Raw genomic sequence first — 22,072 nt, 5'->3', positions numbered from 1 at the left:
AATGAATCATAACCAGTAGTATCTACCGGGAATAATGAATCATAACCAGTAGTATCTAACAGGAATAATGAATCATAACCAGTAGTATCTACCGGGAATAATGAATCATAACCAGTAGTATCTACCGGGAATAATGAATCATAACCAGTAGTATCTACCGGGAATAATGAATCATAACCAGTAGTATCTACCGGGAATAATGAATCATAACCAGTAGTATCTACCGGGAATAATGAATCATAACCAGTAGTATCAACCGGGAATAATGAATCATAACCAGTAGTATCTACCGGGAATAATGAATCATAACCAGTAGTATCTACCGGGAATAATGAATCATAACCAGTAGTATCTACCGGGAATAATGAATCATAACCAGTAGTATCTACCGGGAATAATGAATCATAACCAGTAGTATCTACCGGGAATAATGAATCATAACCAGTAGTATCAACCGGGAATAATGAATCATAACCAGTAGTATCTACCGGGAATAATGAATCATAACCAGTAGTATCTACCGGGAATAATGAATCATAACCAGTAGTATCAACCGGGAATAATGAATCATAACCAGTAGTATCAACCGGGAATAATGAATCATAACCAGTAGTATCTACCGGGAATAATGAATCATAACCAGTAGTATCTACCGGGAATAATGAATCATAACCAGTAGTATCTACCGGGAATAATGAATCATAACCAGTAGTATCTACCGGGAATAATGAATCATAACCAGTAGTATCTAACAGGAATAATGAATCATAACCAGTAGTATCAACCGGGAATAATGAATCATAACCAGTAGTATCTACCGGGAATAATGAATCATAACCAGTAGTATCTACCGGGAATAATGAATCATAACCAGTAGTATCAACCGGGAATAATGAATCATAACCAGTAGTATCAACCGGGAATAATGAATCATAACCAGTAGTATCTACCGGGAATAATGAATCATAACCAGTAGTATCTACCGGGAATAATGAATCATAACCAGTAGTATCTACCGGGAATAATGAATCATAACCAGTAGTATCTATCAGGAATAATGAATCATAACCAGTAGTATCTACCGGGAATAATGAATCATAACCAGTAGTATCTAACAGGAATAATGAAACAGCATAATAATAGATGTTTGGTAAATCTATGATGTATGATCCCACTAGAGTCTTTGCCACTCAAAATATATTTTTAAATAATATTTTAGATTTGTTTCATATGAATCCAGTCATGAACACATATATAGGACATTGAAATGAACAAGTTAGAGGTTAAAACGTAGAATAAATCTGGCATAATCTTATTCTCACACTTTACAATAACTCTGCTGCAGTGGTCTTATCGGCTATCTCCGTTTCGGCTATCCCTCTCACAGCGACGCTGCTGCCCAGTTAGATAGCTTGTGATCTCCATGCAGCGCCTCGCGCCTTCAGAAAAGCCCCCCTCCGTCTCAAAAGATGCTCTTCTGGAGGCATGCAGTAAGAATTGAAAGTGTTCGTTCATAGGGTTTGTACGTTTACAGATGTCATTTAACGTTTCATGTTTCAAGAATGGTTTTCCTTACGATCCTAACAATTTACATATGGATTTTCTTTACGATCCTAACAATACGTACGTTCAACCTTTTGGCAGCTATCTGGCTCCATAAGAAATGCACACGTTTTGTGCTCTTGCAGGAAGCAACATCACTCCCCCATTGCTGACTACAAATGACCTATAACTGGGCTAATAATTCACTCAGTCTCAAAGGATATGAACACAAGTGCACATGACACTTCATGTAGCTCTCGCTTTCTCGGTCTGTGTAGAGCACATGCCTGAGTGGTGCCAGTCAATGCAATCCTACTCCGATGCGTTCTGCCTACAACAAAAATCTCTTGCATAGTTAGTTTTGCATTCTAAGTCTTGCATAGTTTGTTTAGTTTCGGTACGTTGCATTGAAAGTGGCTAATATTGCGTTGATTCGATCGCAATTTCCACAGTGAAGGGAAACGTTGATAGTGTTAACAGTGAAAGCAATAGAACGTTGAGGAGTCCAATCTCGTGGTTCTCTGCATGCGTTGATATTGCTTCTGCACAGCAGTCCCGGGGAGCTGCACAGCCACACAAGCGTGCAGCTTAGAGGGAACATTGGTTATAAATACACCCTGGTTTCATTGGGCCTGGAGTCTGTCCCTAATAGGACGGCTCTCTACCCCCGAAGCCCCTGATGGAGATCACAATCAGCTGCCTAGGGTCAGCAGAACACAGTCTGACAGAGTGATGTGAAACTCTGGGCCTATGTCACAGTCCTACCAACCTTACCTAAGACCTAAGAGAAGAAACTCTCAATGGATGGACTCTGTGGTCAGGGCAGGGTTACAGTATGCAATCTTGTCATTTAGCAGATACCCTTACCCAGAGTGACTAACAATAAGTGCATTCAGTGTTGAAATTGAAACAAGGGGTTGTTCAAGAGATTAGTTTGGAGAAGGAATCCCTGTTTAATGTTTCAAAGTTATTGTGTTGGTGGCTTGACTGCTGAGTTCTTTGGCGAGGTCCGTTTTTTGGGGGGGATTTTATATGATTGTACGGTTGAGCTGAATGTTCATTCTGTTTGAAGTGTCAGTTTCCTCAGGATGGTCCCATCACTTGAGAACTGTGTGTTCCTCTCTGTAGAGACAGAATGGGTTTGTTTGTTGAAACACTAAAAGGAGCTACATACATAGACACAGAATTGTGAGGCCGTCCACTTTCGACAGCCACGCTGTCACGTGGAACCCTGAAATTCACCCCTGACCCCTGACCTTGCAGCAGCAGATAATACCTGGTTTTGGTCAAAAAAGAAAAAGTTAAAGAAACAAAGAAGAAAATAAGTCCCTAAATTGCAATTCCTGATTCCAATTCCTTCCACCAAAACTCTGAGTCCGAGTCAACAAGCCCTAGGGGAGAGGCAAATGTTCACCTTCCTTTCAAACAAATCACCTCATTAATTCCCTCTCTGTTCAGAGAGATAACCATGCTGAGATGGACGCTGTGCACTTAGCTTCATAACAGAGCAATAGAGCGAGTGGGTTTTCTCCAAACTCACCAGGCTTTAAGTGGGCTCTTACTAACAACGTTGAGGGACGAACACTGTAAAAATAGCCTAAAACATATTTCAGCCTCTTCAAAATGTTATAAACATCCATCTTTGAGTAACCCACTCATAAAACCTGTAACAGTAAAGACAGGAGTTTCTCGGAGTCCAATGAAAGCTTATGTAAAAAGTGACTTTTCTCTTAAGGACTGTCATCTTCCGGACATCATTTCAGAACACTGTGTTCCGCTCTGGGAGAAAGAGGCAAGGGCTTTGTTGAAACACTAAAACAAGTTAAATAAACAGCGGCATTTCATTCAAATGTGAGGAAGTCCACATAGACCTTGGGTGTTTCTCAAACTGCCTACTACCGTGCAGTGAGCACGCAAACTGCAGCATCCGAGCGTCGGCGTAGGAGTCCAAATCAAAGTATGTGAAACGGAGCACGGAGGGGGCACTTGTCGAAGGTGTACTCCGTTTGTACACGTTTGGAATCACGCGTCGATGCAAGCTTCAACATGAAATATCAACCACGTAAAAAAAAGTATGCACAATTTCTAAAAATCAATGGCAGTTATTATTTGAGCTAAAGCGAGAGAAAATACACTCTGACCTCAAAATGAAAATGTTGCTTATTCACATCTCATATGTTGCCTGACTACAATATTTTATGTTGATACGTTAATAAATGCATTCCGTGTTATTTTTGGCATGTTTACCTGCCTACGTACCGTAGATAGCAAGCCCATAATAAGTCAATAGGGATAACTGGCTAGCTACAAGCACTTTTCGTTAGCCACAAAGAATTGATAGCTAGCTACCTACGAAAAATTGAAATGTATCTTGCATAATATTAGTTTTAGGTCATTTTTGCCTGTTTAACTAGCTGGTTAGCTACATAACGATTCACATAACACTGATAGTTAAGAAGTAAAATAGTTGCTTTGTGTACATCTTGTTTCGATTCTATTGCCATTGCTGTCCTGGCAGGAAGACGGTTCAGTGAATGTGTCAAGAGTGAGCTAATACAGTAAGGGAAGTGTGAGTGCTTCTCAAATGTATTGTTTTATGCATTCTCCACACACGCGGTTGAACACTTTTGAGAAACACCCATTGTCACTCAAGCAAGCCCCAGCCACCAGCCACCCTTAGAGATTCACCCTCTCTCCTCTTATCTGAAGGTACTGTACAGTATATGCTCATTAGTCCACCAGTTTCACCATAAACTTCAAACATTTGCTGAGTTGCGAGGTTCTCTCATATAACAAGTTGTTAGAGAGTTAGACAGTTGTGGAACTTCGATATAACAACCACATTCATTCAGCAGGTGCAGCATGAGCTACCCACCACTGTCCTATATGAACATCCCAGACTAACCACAGAAAACCACTCTGGTCAGCCATAAAAACGACCGAGGTAAGACGTCAGTAGGCCCACCATGTATAAAAGCACATGAGCTCCGTGACATATCCTCTAACCTCGCTTGGTCTGACGGTCCATGTGATCATTAGTTCTAGCACACTAGTAACCCTAATAATAACCACATCAGGCATCAATTCTCAACCATCTTAGTTTCCTTGAACTGCGAAACATCACAGGGGGAAAAACATCACCAGATTCACAGGGAATGCGTTACAAAAAAAGGTTGAAGGAGGAATAATCCAATCCGTAGCTTCATACTACTGGTCAAACATAGATAACGGATACTGTATTCTGGTGGCTGGCGTGGGATTGGCATGGGGTGCGAGGGGTCCGTGGGTATTCTAGGCCAGGCTCATCCTAAAAACTACTGCTGTACACACCTTTTCTATTCATATACTGGCAACACGCACCCTTACATATATTACGGACTCCTTACTCGTTCTGATATTTATTCATGTCTATTTTTATTTTGGGGGGTTTTCTAGTCAATGATCCTCCTAATTTGCCTTCAGAAAGTGTTCATACCCCTCGACTTATTCCACATCTTGTTGTGTTACAGCCTGAATTCAAAATGGATTACATTGACGTTTTACCTCACTCATCTAAACACAATACCCCATCGTGCAAATGTATTGAAAATGACATACGGAAATATCTCACTTACACAAGTGTTCACACCCCTAAGGCAATACATGTTAGAATCAGAGACGACAGCTGTGAGTCTTTCTGGGAAAGTCTAAGAGCTTTGCACACCTGGATTGAACAATATTTGCAAATTCTTCAAGCTTTGTTAAGTTGGTTGTCGATCATTGCTAGCCTGCCCTTTTCAAGTCTTGTCATCAGATTTAAGACAAAACTGTAACTTGGCCACTCAGGAACATTCTTCTTGTTAAGCAACCCCAGTTTAGATTTGGCCTTGTGTTCTATGTTATTGTCCTGCTGAAAAGGTGAATTATTCTCCCAGTGTCTGGTGGAAAGCAGACAACCAGGTTTTCCCCTCTAAGATTTTGCCTGTGATCAGCTCCATTCAGTTTATTTTTTATCCTGAAAACTCCCAGTCCTTGACGATTACAAGCATACCCATAACATGATGCAGCTGCCATTATGCTTGAAATATGGTACTCAGTAATGTGTTTAGGGAAAATCCAAAACATAACACTTTGTATTACAGACAAAAAGTTAATTGCTTTGCCACATTTTCATGCAGTATTACTTTAGTGCCTTGTTGTAAACAGGATGCATGTTTTGGAATATTGTTCTATTCTGTACTGGCTTCCTTCTTTTCACTCTGTCAACTAGTTTAGCATTGTGGAGTAACTAAATGTTGTTGATCCATCATCAGTTCTCTCCTACCACAGCCATTAAACTCTGTAACTGTTTTAAAGTCACCATTGGCCTCATGGTGAAATCCCTGAGCGGTTTCCTTCCTCTCCGTCAACTGAGTTAGGAAGGACGCCTGTACCTTGTAGTGACTGGGTGTATTAATACACCATCCAAAGTGAAGGGGAGGACCTTTTCTACTCATATACTGTCCATACTGTCTATATACACCCTCCTACATAACTGTCTATATACACTAGAGGTTGACCGATTAAGCGGAATGGCCGATTAATTAGGGCCGATTTCAGGTTTTCATAACAATCGGAAACCGGTATTTTTGAGCGCCGATTTGCAGATGTATTTATTTTTATACCTTTATTTAACTAGGCAAGTCAGTTAAGAACACATTCTTATTTTCAATGACGGCCTAGGAACAGTGGGTTAACTGCCTTGTTCAGGGGCAAAATGACAGATTTTCAACTTGTCAGCTCGGGGGATCCAATCTTGCAACCTTACAGTTAACTCGTCCAACACAATAACGACCTGCCTCTCTCTCGTTGCACTCCACAAGGAGTCTGCCTGTTACGCGAATGCAGTAAGCCGAGGTAAGTTGCTAGCTAGCATTAAACTTATCTTTGAAAAAACAATCAATCATAAATCACTAGTTAACTACACATGGTTGATGATATTACTAGATATTATCTAGCGTGTCCTGCGTTGCATATAATCGGACTGAGCATACAAGTATCTAAGTATCTGACTGAGCGGTCGTAGGCAGAAGCAGGCGCATAGACATTCATTCAAACAGCACTTTCGTGCGTTTTGCCAGCAGCTCTTCGTTGTGCGTCAAGCATTGCGCTGTTTATGACTTCAAGCCTATCAACTCCCGAGATGAGGCTCGTGTAACCAAAGAGAAATGGCTAGCTAGTTAGTGCGCGCTAATAATCGTTGTGTTGCTGGTTCGAGCCCATGGAGGAGGGAGGAGCGAGGAGAGGGACGGAAGCTATACTGTTACACTGGCAATACTAAAGTGCCTATGAGGACATCCAATAGTCAAAGGTTAATGAAATACAAATGGTATAGAGGGAAATAGTCCTATAATAACAACAACCTAAAACTTCTTACCTGGGAATATTGAAGACTCATGTTGAAAGGAACCACCAGCTTTCATATGTTCTCATGTTCTGAGCAAGGTACTGAAACGTTAGCTTTCTTACAAAGCACATATTGCACTTTTACTTTCTTCTCCAACACTTTGTTGTTGCATTATTTAAACTAAATTGAACATGTTTAATTATTTACTTGAGGCTAAATTGATTTTATTGATGTATTATATTAAGTTAAAATAAGTGTTCATTCAGTATTGTTGTAATTGTCATTATTACAAATAAAAATTAAAAATGTCAAAAAAAATTGGACGATTAAATCGGTATCGTCTTTTTTGGTCCTCCAATAATCGGTATCGGCGTTGAAAAATCATAAATTGGTCAACCTCTAATACACTACACCTATACTGTCAATACCGTCTATACACACACCATCCTTTTTAACAACTGTCCATCCTATATAACAACTGTCTATACACACCATCCTATATAACTACTGTCCATACTGTCCATTCACACCATCCTATTATATAACTACTGTCCATACACACCATCCTATATAACTACTGTCCACACTGTCTATACACACCATCCTATATAACTACTTTCCATACACACCATCCTATATAACTACTGTCTATACTGTCTATACACACCATCCTATATAACTACTGTCTATACACACCATCCTATATAACTACTGTCTATACTGTCTATACACACCATCCTATATAACTACTGTCTATACATGCCATCCTATATAACTACTGTCCATACACACCATCCTGTATAACTACTGTCTATAATGTATATACACACCATCCTATATAACTACTGTCCACACTGTCTATACACACCATCCTATATAACTACTGTCTACACACCATCCTATATAACTACTGTCTACACACCATCCTATATAACTACTGTCTATACTGTCTATAAACACCATCCTATGCAACTACTGTCTATACACACACCATCCTATGTAACTACTGTCTATATACACCATCCTATATAACTACTGTCCACACTGTCTATACACACCCTCCTATATAACTACTGTGTATACTGTCTATAAACACCATCCTACGTAACTACTGTCTATACACACCATACTATATAACTACTGTCTATACACACACCATCCTATATAACTACTGTCCATACACACCATCCTATATAACTACTGTCTATACACACCCTCCTATATAACTACTGTCTATACACACCATCCTATATAACTACTGTCCATACACACCATCATATATAACTACTGTCTATACACACCCTCCTATATAACTACTGTCTATACACACCATCCTATATAACTACCGTCTATACACACCCTCCTATATAACTACTGTCTATACTGTCTATACACACCATCCTATATAACTACTGTCTATACACACCCTCCTATATAACTACTGTCTATACACACCATCCTATATAACTACCGTCTATACACACCCTCCTATATAACTACTGTCTATACACACCATCCTATATAACTACCGTCTATACACACCATCCTATATAATTACTGTCTATACACACCCTCCTATATAACTACTGTCTATACTGTCTATACACACCATCCTATATAACTACTGTCTATACACACCATCCTATATAACTACCGTCTATACACACCATCCTATATAATTACTGTCTATACACACCCTCCTATATAACTACTGTCTATACACACCCTCCTATATAACTACTGTCTATACACACCATCCTATATAACTACTGTCTATACACACCCTCCTATATAACTACTGTCTATACTGTCTATACACACCATCCTATATAACTACTGTCTATACACACCATCCTGTATAACTACTGTCTATACTGTCTATACACACCCTCCTATATAACTACTGTCTATACATGCCATCCTATATAACTACTGTCTATACACACCATCCTATATAACTACTGTCTATACACACCCTCCTATATAACTACTGTCTATACTGTCTATACACACCATCCTATATAACTACTGTCTATACACACCCTCCTATATAACTACTGTCTATACTGTCTATACACACCATCCTATATAACTACTGTCTATACACACCATCCTGTATAACTACTGTCTATACTGTCTATACACACCCTCCTATATAACTACTGTCTATACATGCCATCCTATATAACTACTGTCTATACACACCATCCTATATAACTACTGTCTATACACACCCTCCTATATAACTACTGTCTATACTGTCTATACACACCATCCTATATAACTACTGTCTATAAACACCATCCTATATAACTACTGTCTATACACACCCTCCTATATAACTACTGTCTATACTGTCCATTCACACCATCCTATATAACTACTGTCCATACACACCATCCTATATAACTACTGTCTATACACACCCTCCTATATAACTACTGTCTATACTGTCTATACACACCATCCTATATAACTACTGTCTATAAACACCATCCTATATAACTACTGTCTATACACACCATCCTATATAACTACTGTCTATTCATACTGTACACTGTCCATAACGTCTATAAACATACTGTACGTATATTTATATTCCGGACTATTACATATTTCTTAATTCCTTTATTGTTGGGATTTGCATGTATTGTTTTGTATTGTTGGGAGACAGGAAGGAACACTAGCATTTCGCAACACGAGCGATAACATCTGCTAATTGTGTACGCGACTAATACATTTAACTTGACACACACACACACACACACACACACACACAGTAGGCCACCATCAGCATCACAGGAGGCTTCTGAGGGGAGGACAGCTCATAATCATGGCTGGAACAGAGCAGATGGAATAGTATCAAACACCTGGAAACCATGAGTTTCATGTATTAGATAGCATTCCACGTCAGCCATTACCATGTGTCTGTCCTCCCTAAATCAAAGTGTCACCAACCTCCTGTGGTCAGTACAAGGCCCACTGGGAGGAAAAGCAGACAGTCCCCCTGAAAAGAGGACAGTCCCCCTGAAAAAAAGAGGACAGTCCCCCTGAAAAAAAGTGGACAGTCCTCCTGAAAAAAAGTGGACAGTCCTCCAGAAAAGCGGACAGTCCTCCAGAAAAGCGGACAGTCCTCCAGAAAAGCGGACAGTCCTCCTGACTCCCATGCTGTCAGAAATCCTTTTCCACAGTAGATGTGGAAAAAGCAAGTATGATTTCACCTTAATTAAAGATATCACTTTATTTTAAGGGCATGGTTTTTGTCGTTTTAAAACGGATGTAAATTATTTATTTCACAAATAGCTTTAACAGATATTACAGAGAGATGTTTTGAAAACTTTGAGACTGGGTTTATAGGCTTATCTTTCAAGTGTGAGCTAAACATTATTTTATTTTTTCATACAAATTTCATGGCCTAGTTTTACGTTTGAATAATTATTCTCCATAAATATTTGAACTGTGGGAAGTGGAAGTTCTGCGGAAATGAGTGTCTTTAATCTCTTATTTCATCACAGATCATTGTCAACTAACAGCCAATAGGGAAAGATCTAGAAGAAGAGCCTTTATATCTGGGCAGGTAACTTGCTATACTTCAGCTAATACCCAGCTGAATACACAAGTCACTATATGTAAAAATGAGTTATGCAAGTCACCTAAAGTTGTTTATGGAGGCCTTATCTATTTGCTCTGGATAAGGATGACAGGAGAAGCAGGCTTCGAATGCCTACTGTCGAACCCATGTTCAACCAATCTGGGTCTATGTCTGTGTTGTAGTTCTACAACCATTCTGCTTATAACAATCCACAATATTTCACAGGGGACTGAAAACTTTCACCCAAATATTTACTTTGCTGTGTGGCAAGCCAGTGCACTTTCAATAGGACCTGACAACCTTCATACCATTCAGTGGAGAAGAGCACTTGATGCTTGTAGGACTTGTCTTTATTTTTACATGGCTCCAAACATGACTCCATTTCACTTATGATGCTGTTCAGGGTATACTTAATGAACGTCAGAGATGTCCACAGACCACTTCTATCACGATTCAAAATCATGTGCCAAAAGTGAAACCCAGTGAGCACGTTTCATCTATAAGAGAAACCCAGTGAGCACGTTTCATCTCTAAGAGAAACCCAGTGAGCACGTTTCATCTCTAAGAGAAACCCAGTGAGCATGTTTCATCTCTAAGAGAAACCCAGTGAGCACGTTTCATCTCTAAGAGAAACCCAGTGAGCATGTTTCATCTCTAAGAGAAACCCAGTGAGCACGTTTCATCTATAAGAGAAACCCAGTGAGCACGTTTCATCTACAAGAGAAACCCAGTGAGCACGTTTCATCTCTAAGAGAAACCCAGTGAGCACGTTTCATCTCTAAGAGAAACCCAGTGAGCACGTTTCATCTACAAGAGAAACCCAGTGAGCACGTTTCATCTCTAAGAGAAACCCAGTGAGCACGTTTCATCTCTAAGAGAAACCCCGTGAGCACGTTTCATCTATAAGAGAAACCCAGTGAGCACGTTTCATCTCTAAGAGAAACCCCGTGAGCACGTTTCATCTATAAGAGAAACCCAGTGAGCACGTTTCATCTCTAAGAGAAACCCAGTGAGCACGTTTCATCTATAAGAGAAACCCAGTGAGCACGTTTCATCTATAAGAGAAACCCAGTGAGCACGTTTCATCTATAAGAGAAACCCAGTGAGCACGTTTCATCTCTAAGAGAAACCCAGTGAGCACGTTTCATCTATAAGAGAAATCCAGTGAGCACGTTTCATCTATAAGAGAAACCCCGTGAGCATGTTTCATCTCTAAGAGAAACCCAGTGAGCACGTTTCATCTCTAAGAGAAACCCAGTGAGCACGTTTCATCTCTAAGAGAAACCCCGTGAGCACGTTTCATCTATAAGAGAAACCCAGTGAGCACGTTTCATCTATAAGAGAAATCCAGTGAGCACGTTTCATCTATAAGAGAAACCCAGTGAGCACGTTTCATCTATAAGAGAAACCCAGTGAGCACGTTTCATCTATAAGAGAAACCCAGTGAGCACGTTTCATCTATAAGAGAAACCCAGTGAGTACGTTTCATCTATAAGAGAAACCCAGTGAGCACGTTTCATCTATAAGAGAAACCCAGTGAGCACGTTTCATCTATAAGAGAAACCCAGTGAGCACGTTTCATCTATAAGAGAAACCCAGTGAGCACGTTTCATCTATAAGAGAAACCCAGTGAGCACGTTTCATCTACAAGAGAAACCCAGTGAGCACGTTTCATCTCTAAGAGAAACCCCGTGAGCACGTTTCATCTATAAGAGAAACCCAGTGAGCACGTTTCATCTCTAAGAGAAACCCCGTGAGCACGTTTCATCTACAAGAGAAACCCAGTGAGCACGTTTCATCTCTAAGAGAAACCCAGTGAGCACGTTTCATCTCTAAGAGAAACCCAGTGAGCACGTTTCATCTACAAGAGAAACCCAGTGAGCACGTTTCATCTATAAGAGAAACCCAGTGAGCACGTTTCATCTACAAGAGAAACCCAGTGAGCACGTTTCATCTACAAGAGAAACCCAGTGAGCACGTTTCATCTACAAGAGAAACCCAGTGAGCACGTTTCATCTACAAGAGAAACCCAGTGAGCACGTTTCATCTATAAGAGAAACCCAGTGAGCACGTTTCATCTACAAGAGAAACCCAGTGAGCACGTTTCATCTACAAGAGAAACCCAGTGAGCACGTTTCATCTATAAGAGAAACCCAGTGAGCACGTTTCATCTACAAGAGAAACCCAGTGAGCACGTTTCATCTCTAAGAGAAACCCAGTGAGCACGTTTCATCTACAAGAGAAACCCAGTGAGCACGTTTCATCTCTAAGAGAAACCCAGTGAGCACGTTTCATCTATAAGCAGTTACTACCTATTCTGCCTTCCCACTTACATAAAGACGTGTGTGAAAGTGACAGGGTTCCTCCCACTTATTTCACCACGCCCACTTTCAGACACACTCCACGTATGCAGTTACTCATGACTCCAAAGTCCTGCACGTCATGGGCAAGGATTTGGCCTGATGGGAAGTTGTGATGTCATCGACCAATAGAGAAGAGAGTAAACAAAGTTAAGTAAATCAGGTGTTATATGGGGTGATAAAAGAAAGGAGACCCGAGTGCCACTTTAACGGTGGATGAAAAGTCTCTGCACTACACCCAACCCTAACCCTTTTCCCAGTAGACAGTGTGTATATTCACATCTTAATCCCCACTGATGCGTATCAAAATAGTGTAGTGGAGGTATACACCATATAAATTAATAAGGCTGATGGAAGAGATCAGAATATTTAGCTTCAAAAAAATGTTGAAAAACAATTATTTCTTCACATTTTAAGCGCAGCAATGTGCACACGGCGGTTTACCTATGCGCTAATGTTCCACAATTCAATTTGCGGAAGAAAAAAAAAACACAGTTCTAAAAACACACGCAGCGATTTGACGGACAGATATGGCAATATCCATTAGAAATGTTGACAGATCTAAAGTTCCAACAACTATCATGGAGAGCTAATATGACTAGGATAATGCCTTTGGCTGCTAGACAATGAAAGAAAGCTGATCAGAAATCCAATACTGGAGAAATAATATGACTAGGATAATGCCTTTGGCTGCTAGACAATGAAAGAAAGCTGATCAGAAATCCAATACTGGAGATTTATGACGAAGTCTTTATAAAACATTTAGAATGGTGTGATTTTGGCTCAGCTACTTTGAAGCAAGGTAAGACATGCCTCAATATGAAGTAAAAAAGTCCAGGTTTCAAACCAATTAGGAACAGGAAAAATATAGAGATGGTAATGACAGACCTAACTGTCTTCTGGTAGACGGAAAGCCTTTCCCAAAAAACTTAAATGTTAACGAACTACAAAGTAGCCTATGCCTACCTGGCAGAATGACATCATGATAATTTGCTTCTATCCGGTGGTCTTTTTTGTTGTTGTTACAAACCCCATCTCCATGTGTGCTACAGAAACACTGCGAACCTAACAACAGTGCTAGGTGCCTGAACACTTGAATTATAAGGTAACTACACTCAAAAAGCTAAATGTCTTAATGCGTTCACACTGCACCTTCGCCCAGGGCTAAGATTTTAGCCCGGGGCTAAGAGTCGCCTTAGCACTAGGATAAGGGAGATTTTAGCCCGGGGCTAAGCGAGTGTTCACACTTGCACATTCTAAAGTGGGCTAGCACCAACCTTAGCCCAGGGCTAGCTGGCCCTGTTCCGGAGCATGGTTAGCACCGAATTTTCAGGGTTAGCCCCAGAAACACATTGCCAGTGTGACAGGGTCAAGAACAACACCCAGAATGCTCGCTGTCCAATCACAAAATCTGCCCTGTCACTTCATTTCCATATGCTGCAAGACGTTCTGCACCTTATTTTGATAAGTACCGTAACATACCATTTCTCCTTCCATCCGAGGATAAAAAAAAAACGACATACTTTCATCCATGCAGAAACATTGGTCGCTATGCCTAACAAAAATGGTGACTATGCAAGCTGGCTAAAATCTTCTCACTTAGCCAAGTGTTATAAATGTTATTTATAAATGAGGGATACCTGGAGAAAAATCAAGACATCTCTGAAATAAAAAATGGATGGCCTTTTGCCTTCAGTAAAATGTATATTTTACACGACTCTACCTGAACACTAGAAAGAACACTTTGTTTGCATTATGAGTTGATAACAGAAGAACATGCCTATCGTTTGCAGTCACTCCTAGGACAGACCAGAGCCTTAGAGATGCAGTTTTAGAATCGGTTATTTATTTTGTAAGCATTATATGGAGTAGCCAGGAGGCTGTGGTAGCCAGGAGGCTGTGGATGAAAAGACTATAGAATTATAATAAAAGGACTGTATGAACCCATCATCTTTATTTTCGGTCTGAGAAAAAAAAGGTGGGGGAAAGCCTTTTAAAGACTCATTTCATTCAATTCTACGTCGTTTTACGTGACTGGAGACTGGCAGTATATTTCTTAATACCACAACAGAGCATGACAATGAATGAGCGCATGCTGCAGCACCAGAGACCGTTTGATTTCTATACAGGATGTTGTGGTTTTTTTTTAAAGACGATTGTCTAAGTTTGGAACTGTGATGAAGTTGTCTATCAACTGTAGAAAAAAAAAAATGGAGCTCAACAGAACCAGTTACAACTGATGTATCTGGGCAACAATGAATTCGATAAAAAGCCATCAGTTGTTTAAACACAGCAGCCGCATATCATCAGGTAGGTCTATATGCAGTAACCTTTTTTTAATTTGGGAAACTATCATTTTCTAAAATGATTCTATTTTATTCCATGATGTTGTTGTTACAAAACAGATGTGTTGACTGTGATTAGGTTATGGAGAATATAAGAGCAGCTGCTAGCCTAAAACAACAAACTAGGCGTGCATAGCTCACCACATGATCCTCAAACCAAAGACTGGCCAAAGTTGCATGTCACAAATGCGTCAATTTATTTCTTAAATGACAATAAATCCATGAACAATTAATTTGTGTTTCCTTTCCAGGCTACCTGGCTTGATCCTGACTGATTTGGGACCAACCGCCTCGATTCGGTCTGAAAATGTTTTTTTTTTACATTGGATAAGAGTAGAGACTCAGAGCTACAAAATAGTATATCATACTCTGCAAATGAGGAACAATGGGAAAGTAATTCTGCTTTGAAAGTTGATAAACTTGTAACACCACTTTGAGAAAATGGCCCTTAAATATTGTTACACCTACTGGAGAGCCTTTCTTTGTCGACACCTATTCGGCATCGTTCACACCCTCTTAAGCCTTTGCCCCACCCATCTCATTAAGTGTTCACATGTGAGGCCATGTACTAAACAGAGTGAGTGAGGTAGTGTAGTAAACAACCAAATATTTGAAGACTAAAAGTGTTGAACGTAGTAGCCTACAATAAGGCAAAACTTCAGGTAAAAATACACTATCTAGTCTTTGGCCTTTATCCTGGTCTGACTTTGCAAGTCATGTTGTTCTTCACTAGAGGTTGACCGATTATGATTTTTCAACGCCGATAGCGATTATTGGAGGACCAAAAAAGACGATACCGATTAATCGGCCGATTTTTTTTATCTTTATTTTTTATGTATTAGTAATAATGACAATTACAACAATACTGAATGAACACTTATTTTAACTTAATATAATACATCAATAAAATCAATTTAGCCTCAAGTAAATAATGAAACATGTTCAATTTGGTTTAAATAATGCAACAACAAAGTGTTGGAGAAGAAAATAAAAGTGCAATATGTGCCATGTAAGAAAGCTAACGTTTGAGTTCCTTGCTCAGAACATGAGAACATATGAAAGCTGGTGGTTCCTTTTAACATGAGTCTTCAAAATTCCCAGGTAAGAAGTTTTAGGTTGTAGTTATTATAGGAATTATAGGACTATTTATCTCTATACCATTTGTATTTCATATACCTTTGACTATTGGATGTTCTTATAGGCACTTTAGTATTGCCAGTGTAACAGTATAGCTTCCGTCCCTCTCCTCGCTACTACCTGGGCTCGAAACCAGGTACACATCGACAACAGCCACCCTCGAAGCAGCGTTACCCATGCAGAGCAAGGGGAACAACTACTCCAAGTCTCGGAGCGAGTGATGTTTGAAACGCTATTAGCACGCGCTAACTAGCTAGCCATTTCACATCGTTACACCAGCCTAATCTCGGGAGCTGATAGGCTTGAAGTCAAACAGCAGAGCTGCTGGCAAAACGCACGAAAGTGCTGTTTGAATGAATGCTTATGAGCCTGCTGGTGCCTACCATCGCTCAGTCAGACTACTCTATCAAATCATAGACTTGGTTATAACATAATAACACAGAGAAATACGATCCTTAGGTCATTAACATGGTTGAATCCGGAAACTATCATCTCAAAAACAAAACGTTTATTCTTTCAGTGAAATACGGAACCATTCGGTATTTATCGAACGGGTGGCATCCCTAAGTCTAAATATTCTTGTTACATTGCACAACCTTCAATGTTATGTCATAATTACGTAAAATTCTGGCAAATTAGTTCACAATGAACCAGACGGCCCAAACTGTTGCATTTACCCTAACTCTGCGTGCAATGAACGCAAGAGAAGTGACACAATTTCACCTGGTTAATATTGCCTGCTAACCTGGATTTTTTTTAGCTAAATATGCAGGTTTAAAAATATATACTTCTGTGTACGATTTTAAGAAAGGCATTGATGTTTATGGTTAGGTACACGTTGGAGCAACGACAGTCCTTTTTCGCGAATGCGCACTGCATCGATTATATGCAATGCAGGACACGCTAGATAAACGAGTAATATCATCAACCATGTGTAGTTATAACTAGTAATTATGATTGATTAAGTTTAATGCTAGCTAGCAACTTACCTTGGCTTCTTACTGCATTCGTGTAACAGGCGGGCTCCTCGTGAGGCAGGTGGTTAGAGCATTGGACTAGTTAACCGTAAGGTTGCAAGATAGAATCCCAGAGCTGACAAGGTCAAAATCAGTCGTTGTGCCCCTGAACAAGGCAGTTAACCCACCGTTCCTAGGCCGTCATTGAAAATAAGAATGTGTTCTTAACTGACTTGCCTAGTTAAATAAAGATGAAATAAAAGGTGTAAAAAATATATTATTTGATTTTTTAATTGGCAATATCGGCGTCCAAAATTACCCTAATTAATCGGCCATTCCGATTAATCGGTCGACCTCTATTCTTCACATTACCGTCTCTGGTAAACACACACCATATCAAATCAAATATGTTTATTTGTCCCATGCACAGGTTACAGGTGTAAATGGTACAGTTAAATGGTTACTTGTACATTTGCATAATAGCCATATCAAAAATAAAGTGTCCAGATAAACACATTTTATAAATTGTTAGATGATGCTTACCCCGACAAACTTGTCTAAACTGATGGGTCATGTGATATAAATGCTATAGCTAACCACCGCCCCCAGCCATATCTAGCTAAGTGGATGGGTCACTCTTGTGACATGTACACATGTTCATGAAGATGGTTGTAATCACCCAGACACATCTGGCTAACTTGATGGGTCATGTAATCATCTGGCGAAGTGGAGACTTTTGTTTAGACATGTAGATAGCTAGCTAGCTAAACAATAAACCATAATCCCAACCCATAGCTACAGTACAAACGGATTGTCATAGCTAGCCACATGCATAAACGCTGTAGTATGAATCAGCAGGTAGCTAAAACTAGCTAGCTAACATTAGGCTATAACTAGCAATGCAAATGTCTTTCTGAGATACTAATAATATTAGTACACAGATCATACACGTAACGTTAGCAAGCGAGCCAGCTAGCTGACGTTCGCTAGCTAGGTAACAGTACGCTTTAACTTGCAATAAACACGACCGCTAATTTTTTTTTTTACGTATAATATCTGAAAATGTAGCTAGACTGTTACCCATATACATGGATGAACGATTCATCTTTTCCGTTGTTTGTGGTTTACACGGACTGTGTGCAGAAAGTTGTCCATCACAACTTAATCCCACTGATCTTTGTGGGTAGCACCTGCTGAATTTAGGGCAGCAATGTTGTTGAGAGCAGTAGCAACACTTTTGCAGTTCTTCATGGCTAACGTTAGAGCTTTAAAAAAAAAGCTGCGGTAGCAAGGATTATCTACACATACTGAGCAGCTAATGTAATAGACAGAAGCACGCTACATGGCAGACCAATCCGGAGAAAGTGCATGGGCTGGACATTCACCATCTCATCCAATCATGACTAGGTTCCTGCCTTTTTCCTTGGCTAAACTAACTAGGCTCGTGATTGAACAATTTTATTCGTATTTACAGATGGCATATTTGTTATTAAGGCACTTGAAATTTCACATGTTCCAGAAGGCATTTCAGCCCCAAAAAATGGATTTTGACATATATATACACAGTATAATGCCTCTCCTGTAAAGTAGTGACTTGCGACATACACCTAGCTTCTTTAAACAGGTCACACTTAGAATAAGTATGTTGTTTAATAGCCAATTGATAGTGACAGAATCACACACCAAACAAAACAATAAATACAATTTAAATGTCTCCTGGGATATTGAAGGTCCAAAAGTCAGAGACAAACTGGACTGGAGTCACACTTTTATTTTACATTTTACCTTTATTTAACTAGGGACGTCAGTTTAAGAACAAATTCTTATTTACAATGATGGCCTACCAGGGAACAGTGGATTAACTGCCTTGTTCAGCTCGGGGATTTGATCCAGCAACATTTAGGTTACTTACCACTTACCACTAATGTCTCGTTTGTCGATGTCTCGTTTGTGCACTGCACAGCGTTCTCTGTACAGGGGCGAGATCGAATTTCAAAAGTGAAACATTGTTTCCGAGGTTAGACAGTAACATTTATACAAACCATCACTGTTGGAAATCAAATGCTAATCCAGACGCAAGAGGGGGAAAATGTGTCAATAACGGTCTTATAACATTATAACACTGGTGCGTGACAGAAATAGAATGTTGGGTGCATGTTGTGCTTGTCAGTTAGCCCAGGGCTTTGGAATATACGTGTGAATCCTTAGCCCAGGGTAAATAAATGCTTGTGTGAACAAGCTGGCGCAGGGCCAGTCTAACCTGGGGCAAAAAAAAATGTAAACTTCATGTCAGTTAAGAACAAATTCTTATTTACAATGACGGCCTACATCGGCCAAACCGAGACGAAGCAGGGCCAATTGTGCGCCGCCCTATGGGACTCCCAATCACGGCCGGTTGTGAAACAGCCTGGATTCGAACCAGGGTGTCTGTAGTGACGCCTCAAGCACTGAGATGCATTGCCTTAGACCGCTGCGCCACTCAGGAGCCCAAGACAGCCTGGGACTAACAACAATGCAGTGAAAATGCCTTTAGAGATGTCGGAGGTGGTTTAAACATTGTTGTGGACTTAAAACAACAATGTTGGATGTTCTTTCTATTAAAACAGGGTGACAGAGCAAAAACCTGAAAACAATGGGAAATCCTGTGAATGAGCAGACAGCCTCATGTATCTATTTCAATAGTAGGCCTATACTATTAGCCTATACAGTACAGATTGGCTTGCACTCTTAGAAAGAAGGTGCGATCTAGAACCTAAAGGGGAAAGGTGACTGCCTACGTAGACAACTCCAGCTTACCATCAGTCTCTCAGAATGACTGTGCGTCAGGGTGGCATTATGCGAGAATGCGAAGCGATAAACATGCGTGAATAATCGGTAACAGTGTCTCGTTGGATTGGCACACTTACCTGTAGTGGCTACAATTGCGGCATTAGAAGCACGGGTCGACAGATCGGTTGAGTAACTGCTTTCCAATCCCAGTACCGCAGAGATGACGAGTCCACGTAGCAATAGAAGCACTGCTTGGTAAAAGTAACTCATCGTGGGGGAAGCCACTAATTATTTTTCGTGTGAAGAGAGAATAAATACAAAAATAATGTCTATACCGAAATGGAACGCTTTCTCCAAGGATTCCGCCGGGTGTAAAGACTACCTGGAGAATTGCGTTTGGGGTATGAATATTCGAATATGTCGAGCCACAAGAATGAAACGTTAGACGACAGTTAGATAAAATGCATCACCTTTAAAAACCCCGCTGTGTTTAGATAAATACCACATATGAATAGATAACAGCGAAATAGACTAGGAGCTGTTGGTGTTTAGAAATGCTCCACTATTTGCATCTATAGGCTATAGATAATGACAACGAATAGGCTAGGCCTATCTACAAAAAAATATCTAATTCAAGTGTTCGCAACGTCAAAAATTAGGCCATAATACTTCAAAAGTCCATCCAAAAATGATAGGCCTGCTCCAGTGCGTGGCATGAAGTAGGCTAGACCTCAAGCGACTCCCCTCATGCGTTACTCAGATCTTATAGAACGATTTCAAGCTAGCTCTATGAGACAAACCGGTAGCACACTCTACTTTAAAGTCAACTTCCAAAGAAAAAAGTGCAAATGGGTAGAGGTATGGTATCTTCTATCTGAAAAAACACACGACCAAATGAATTGGCTCTAGCTCGCTGCCAGGAAATAATACGCGGTGTCTCCAACGCGGTTTAAAGGACAATGTATCCGATCCTCATGATTGAATAAAGACAGAATGGTAACCTATCTGTACTTCCACATACAGTATGAACACACCGGGCCTGCTTTCAGCATATCGAAGACGCAGTGAGGGGTCCGCCTCCTCAAATGAAACGTATTCATCAGCTTCTCCCTGTCGCCCTATTCCCTCCAGTTTCACCACCGCGTCCACATACGACAGCTGCCCACGACGACGTTTACTCTCTTTTCCTATTCAAAGTTAATGTCAGGTTTCCATTCCTTCGTTTGACAACATCTGTTCGTCTACCTCCCCTGGCGTCGTAGCTCAACTGCTTGCCGGCTGATGCAGAACTGAAGACATGGGGCGGAAGTCGGTCACTTGACATCAGCCACAGCAAATGTATTGAGCGAGTTCGTTTTGCATTGCCCGCTGCCCCGGATGGTTTATCTCTCTTTAGGACGAACGGAATCGTCTAAAATACGTAAACTCGGTTCACCCGGGGCACCGGCCGATTCAAAACGAACTCGCCTATTCTTTCCCTGATGTGTGGAGTTTTTTACGCGGGGATGATATGCTAGGCTACATAGTAACAATTTGCCGTGGGGGTTTGGCGGCTACATAGTGTCGTGTTCTGAACACTGAGGAAGCCCACGCCAAAGACTCACTTTCCCCCAGGGGCTGCCTTCAAAGCTGCCTTCAACTGCCTTCAAAGCAGAGGAATTCTCAGCAACTTCGTGGGTGTTTTCTCGACACCTCGACGAGGTTCATCTGCCACTTCCCTATTTGTTTTGCTTCCCATCGTGCGACACCTATCGAATCATCCACGGTTTCCTCCTTGCTGAGCTCTGTCATTGGTCAGACTGTCCAACATGGCAGAGTGTGATTGGTTGATCGAGACATCCTTTGCCACTTTTTAACACGCGTCTCATACATGTATAGATCAGCCTGTATCGATCAAACATGCATTGGCCAGCATTTCTGTAGCCCTGAGCTCTCTAACTCTGCTTTCGGCGAGTCATCCTGTACATTTTCACTCCAACCAAAATCTAGCACACACGATGATAATA

General features: G+C 40.5%; 1 protein-coding gene across 2 annotated transcripts in view; it reads right to left on the bottom strand.

Moving 5' to 3' along the window:
* The window catches only part of stim2b (stromal interaction molecule 2b), a 74,345-nt gene extending 52,508 nt beyond the window's left edge, over nt 1-21,837 (bottom strand). The window contains exon 1 of one of the 2 annotated variants that reach the window (XM_036958259.2): nt 20,204-21,837. In XM_036958259.2, the coding sequence (XP_036814154.1) occupies nt 20,204-20,336 (133 nt within the window). In that variant the 5' untranslated portion in view covers nt 20,337-21,837. The remainder of the gene's footprint in view (nt 1-20,203) is intronic. The other variant, XM_036958260.2, reaches the window with a different exon arrangement.
* Nucleotides 21,838-22,072: the final 235 nt, after the last annotated feature.

This window comes from Oncorhynchus mykiss, chromosome 21 (genome assembly GCF_057628025.1).
Source record: "Oncorhynchus mykiss isolate SJ-2025 chromosome 21, ASM5762802v1, whole genome shotgun sequence".
Lineage (NCBI taxonomy): Eukaryota > Metazoa > Chordata > Actinopteri > Salmoniformes > Salmonidae > Oncorhynchus > Oncorhynchus mykiss.
This window is presented reverse-complemented; position numbering and strand designations above follow the sequence as displayed.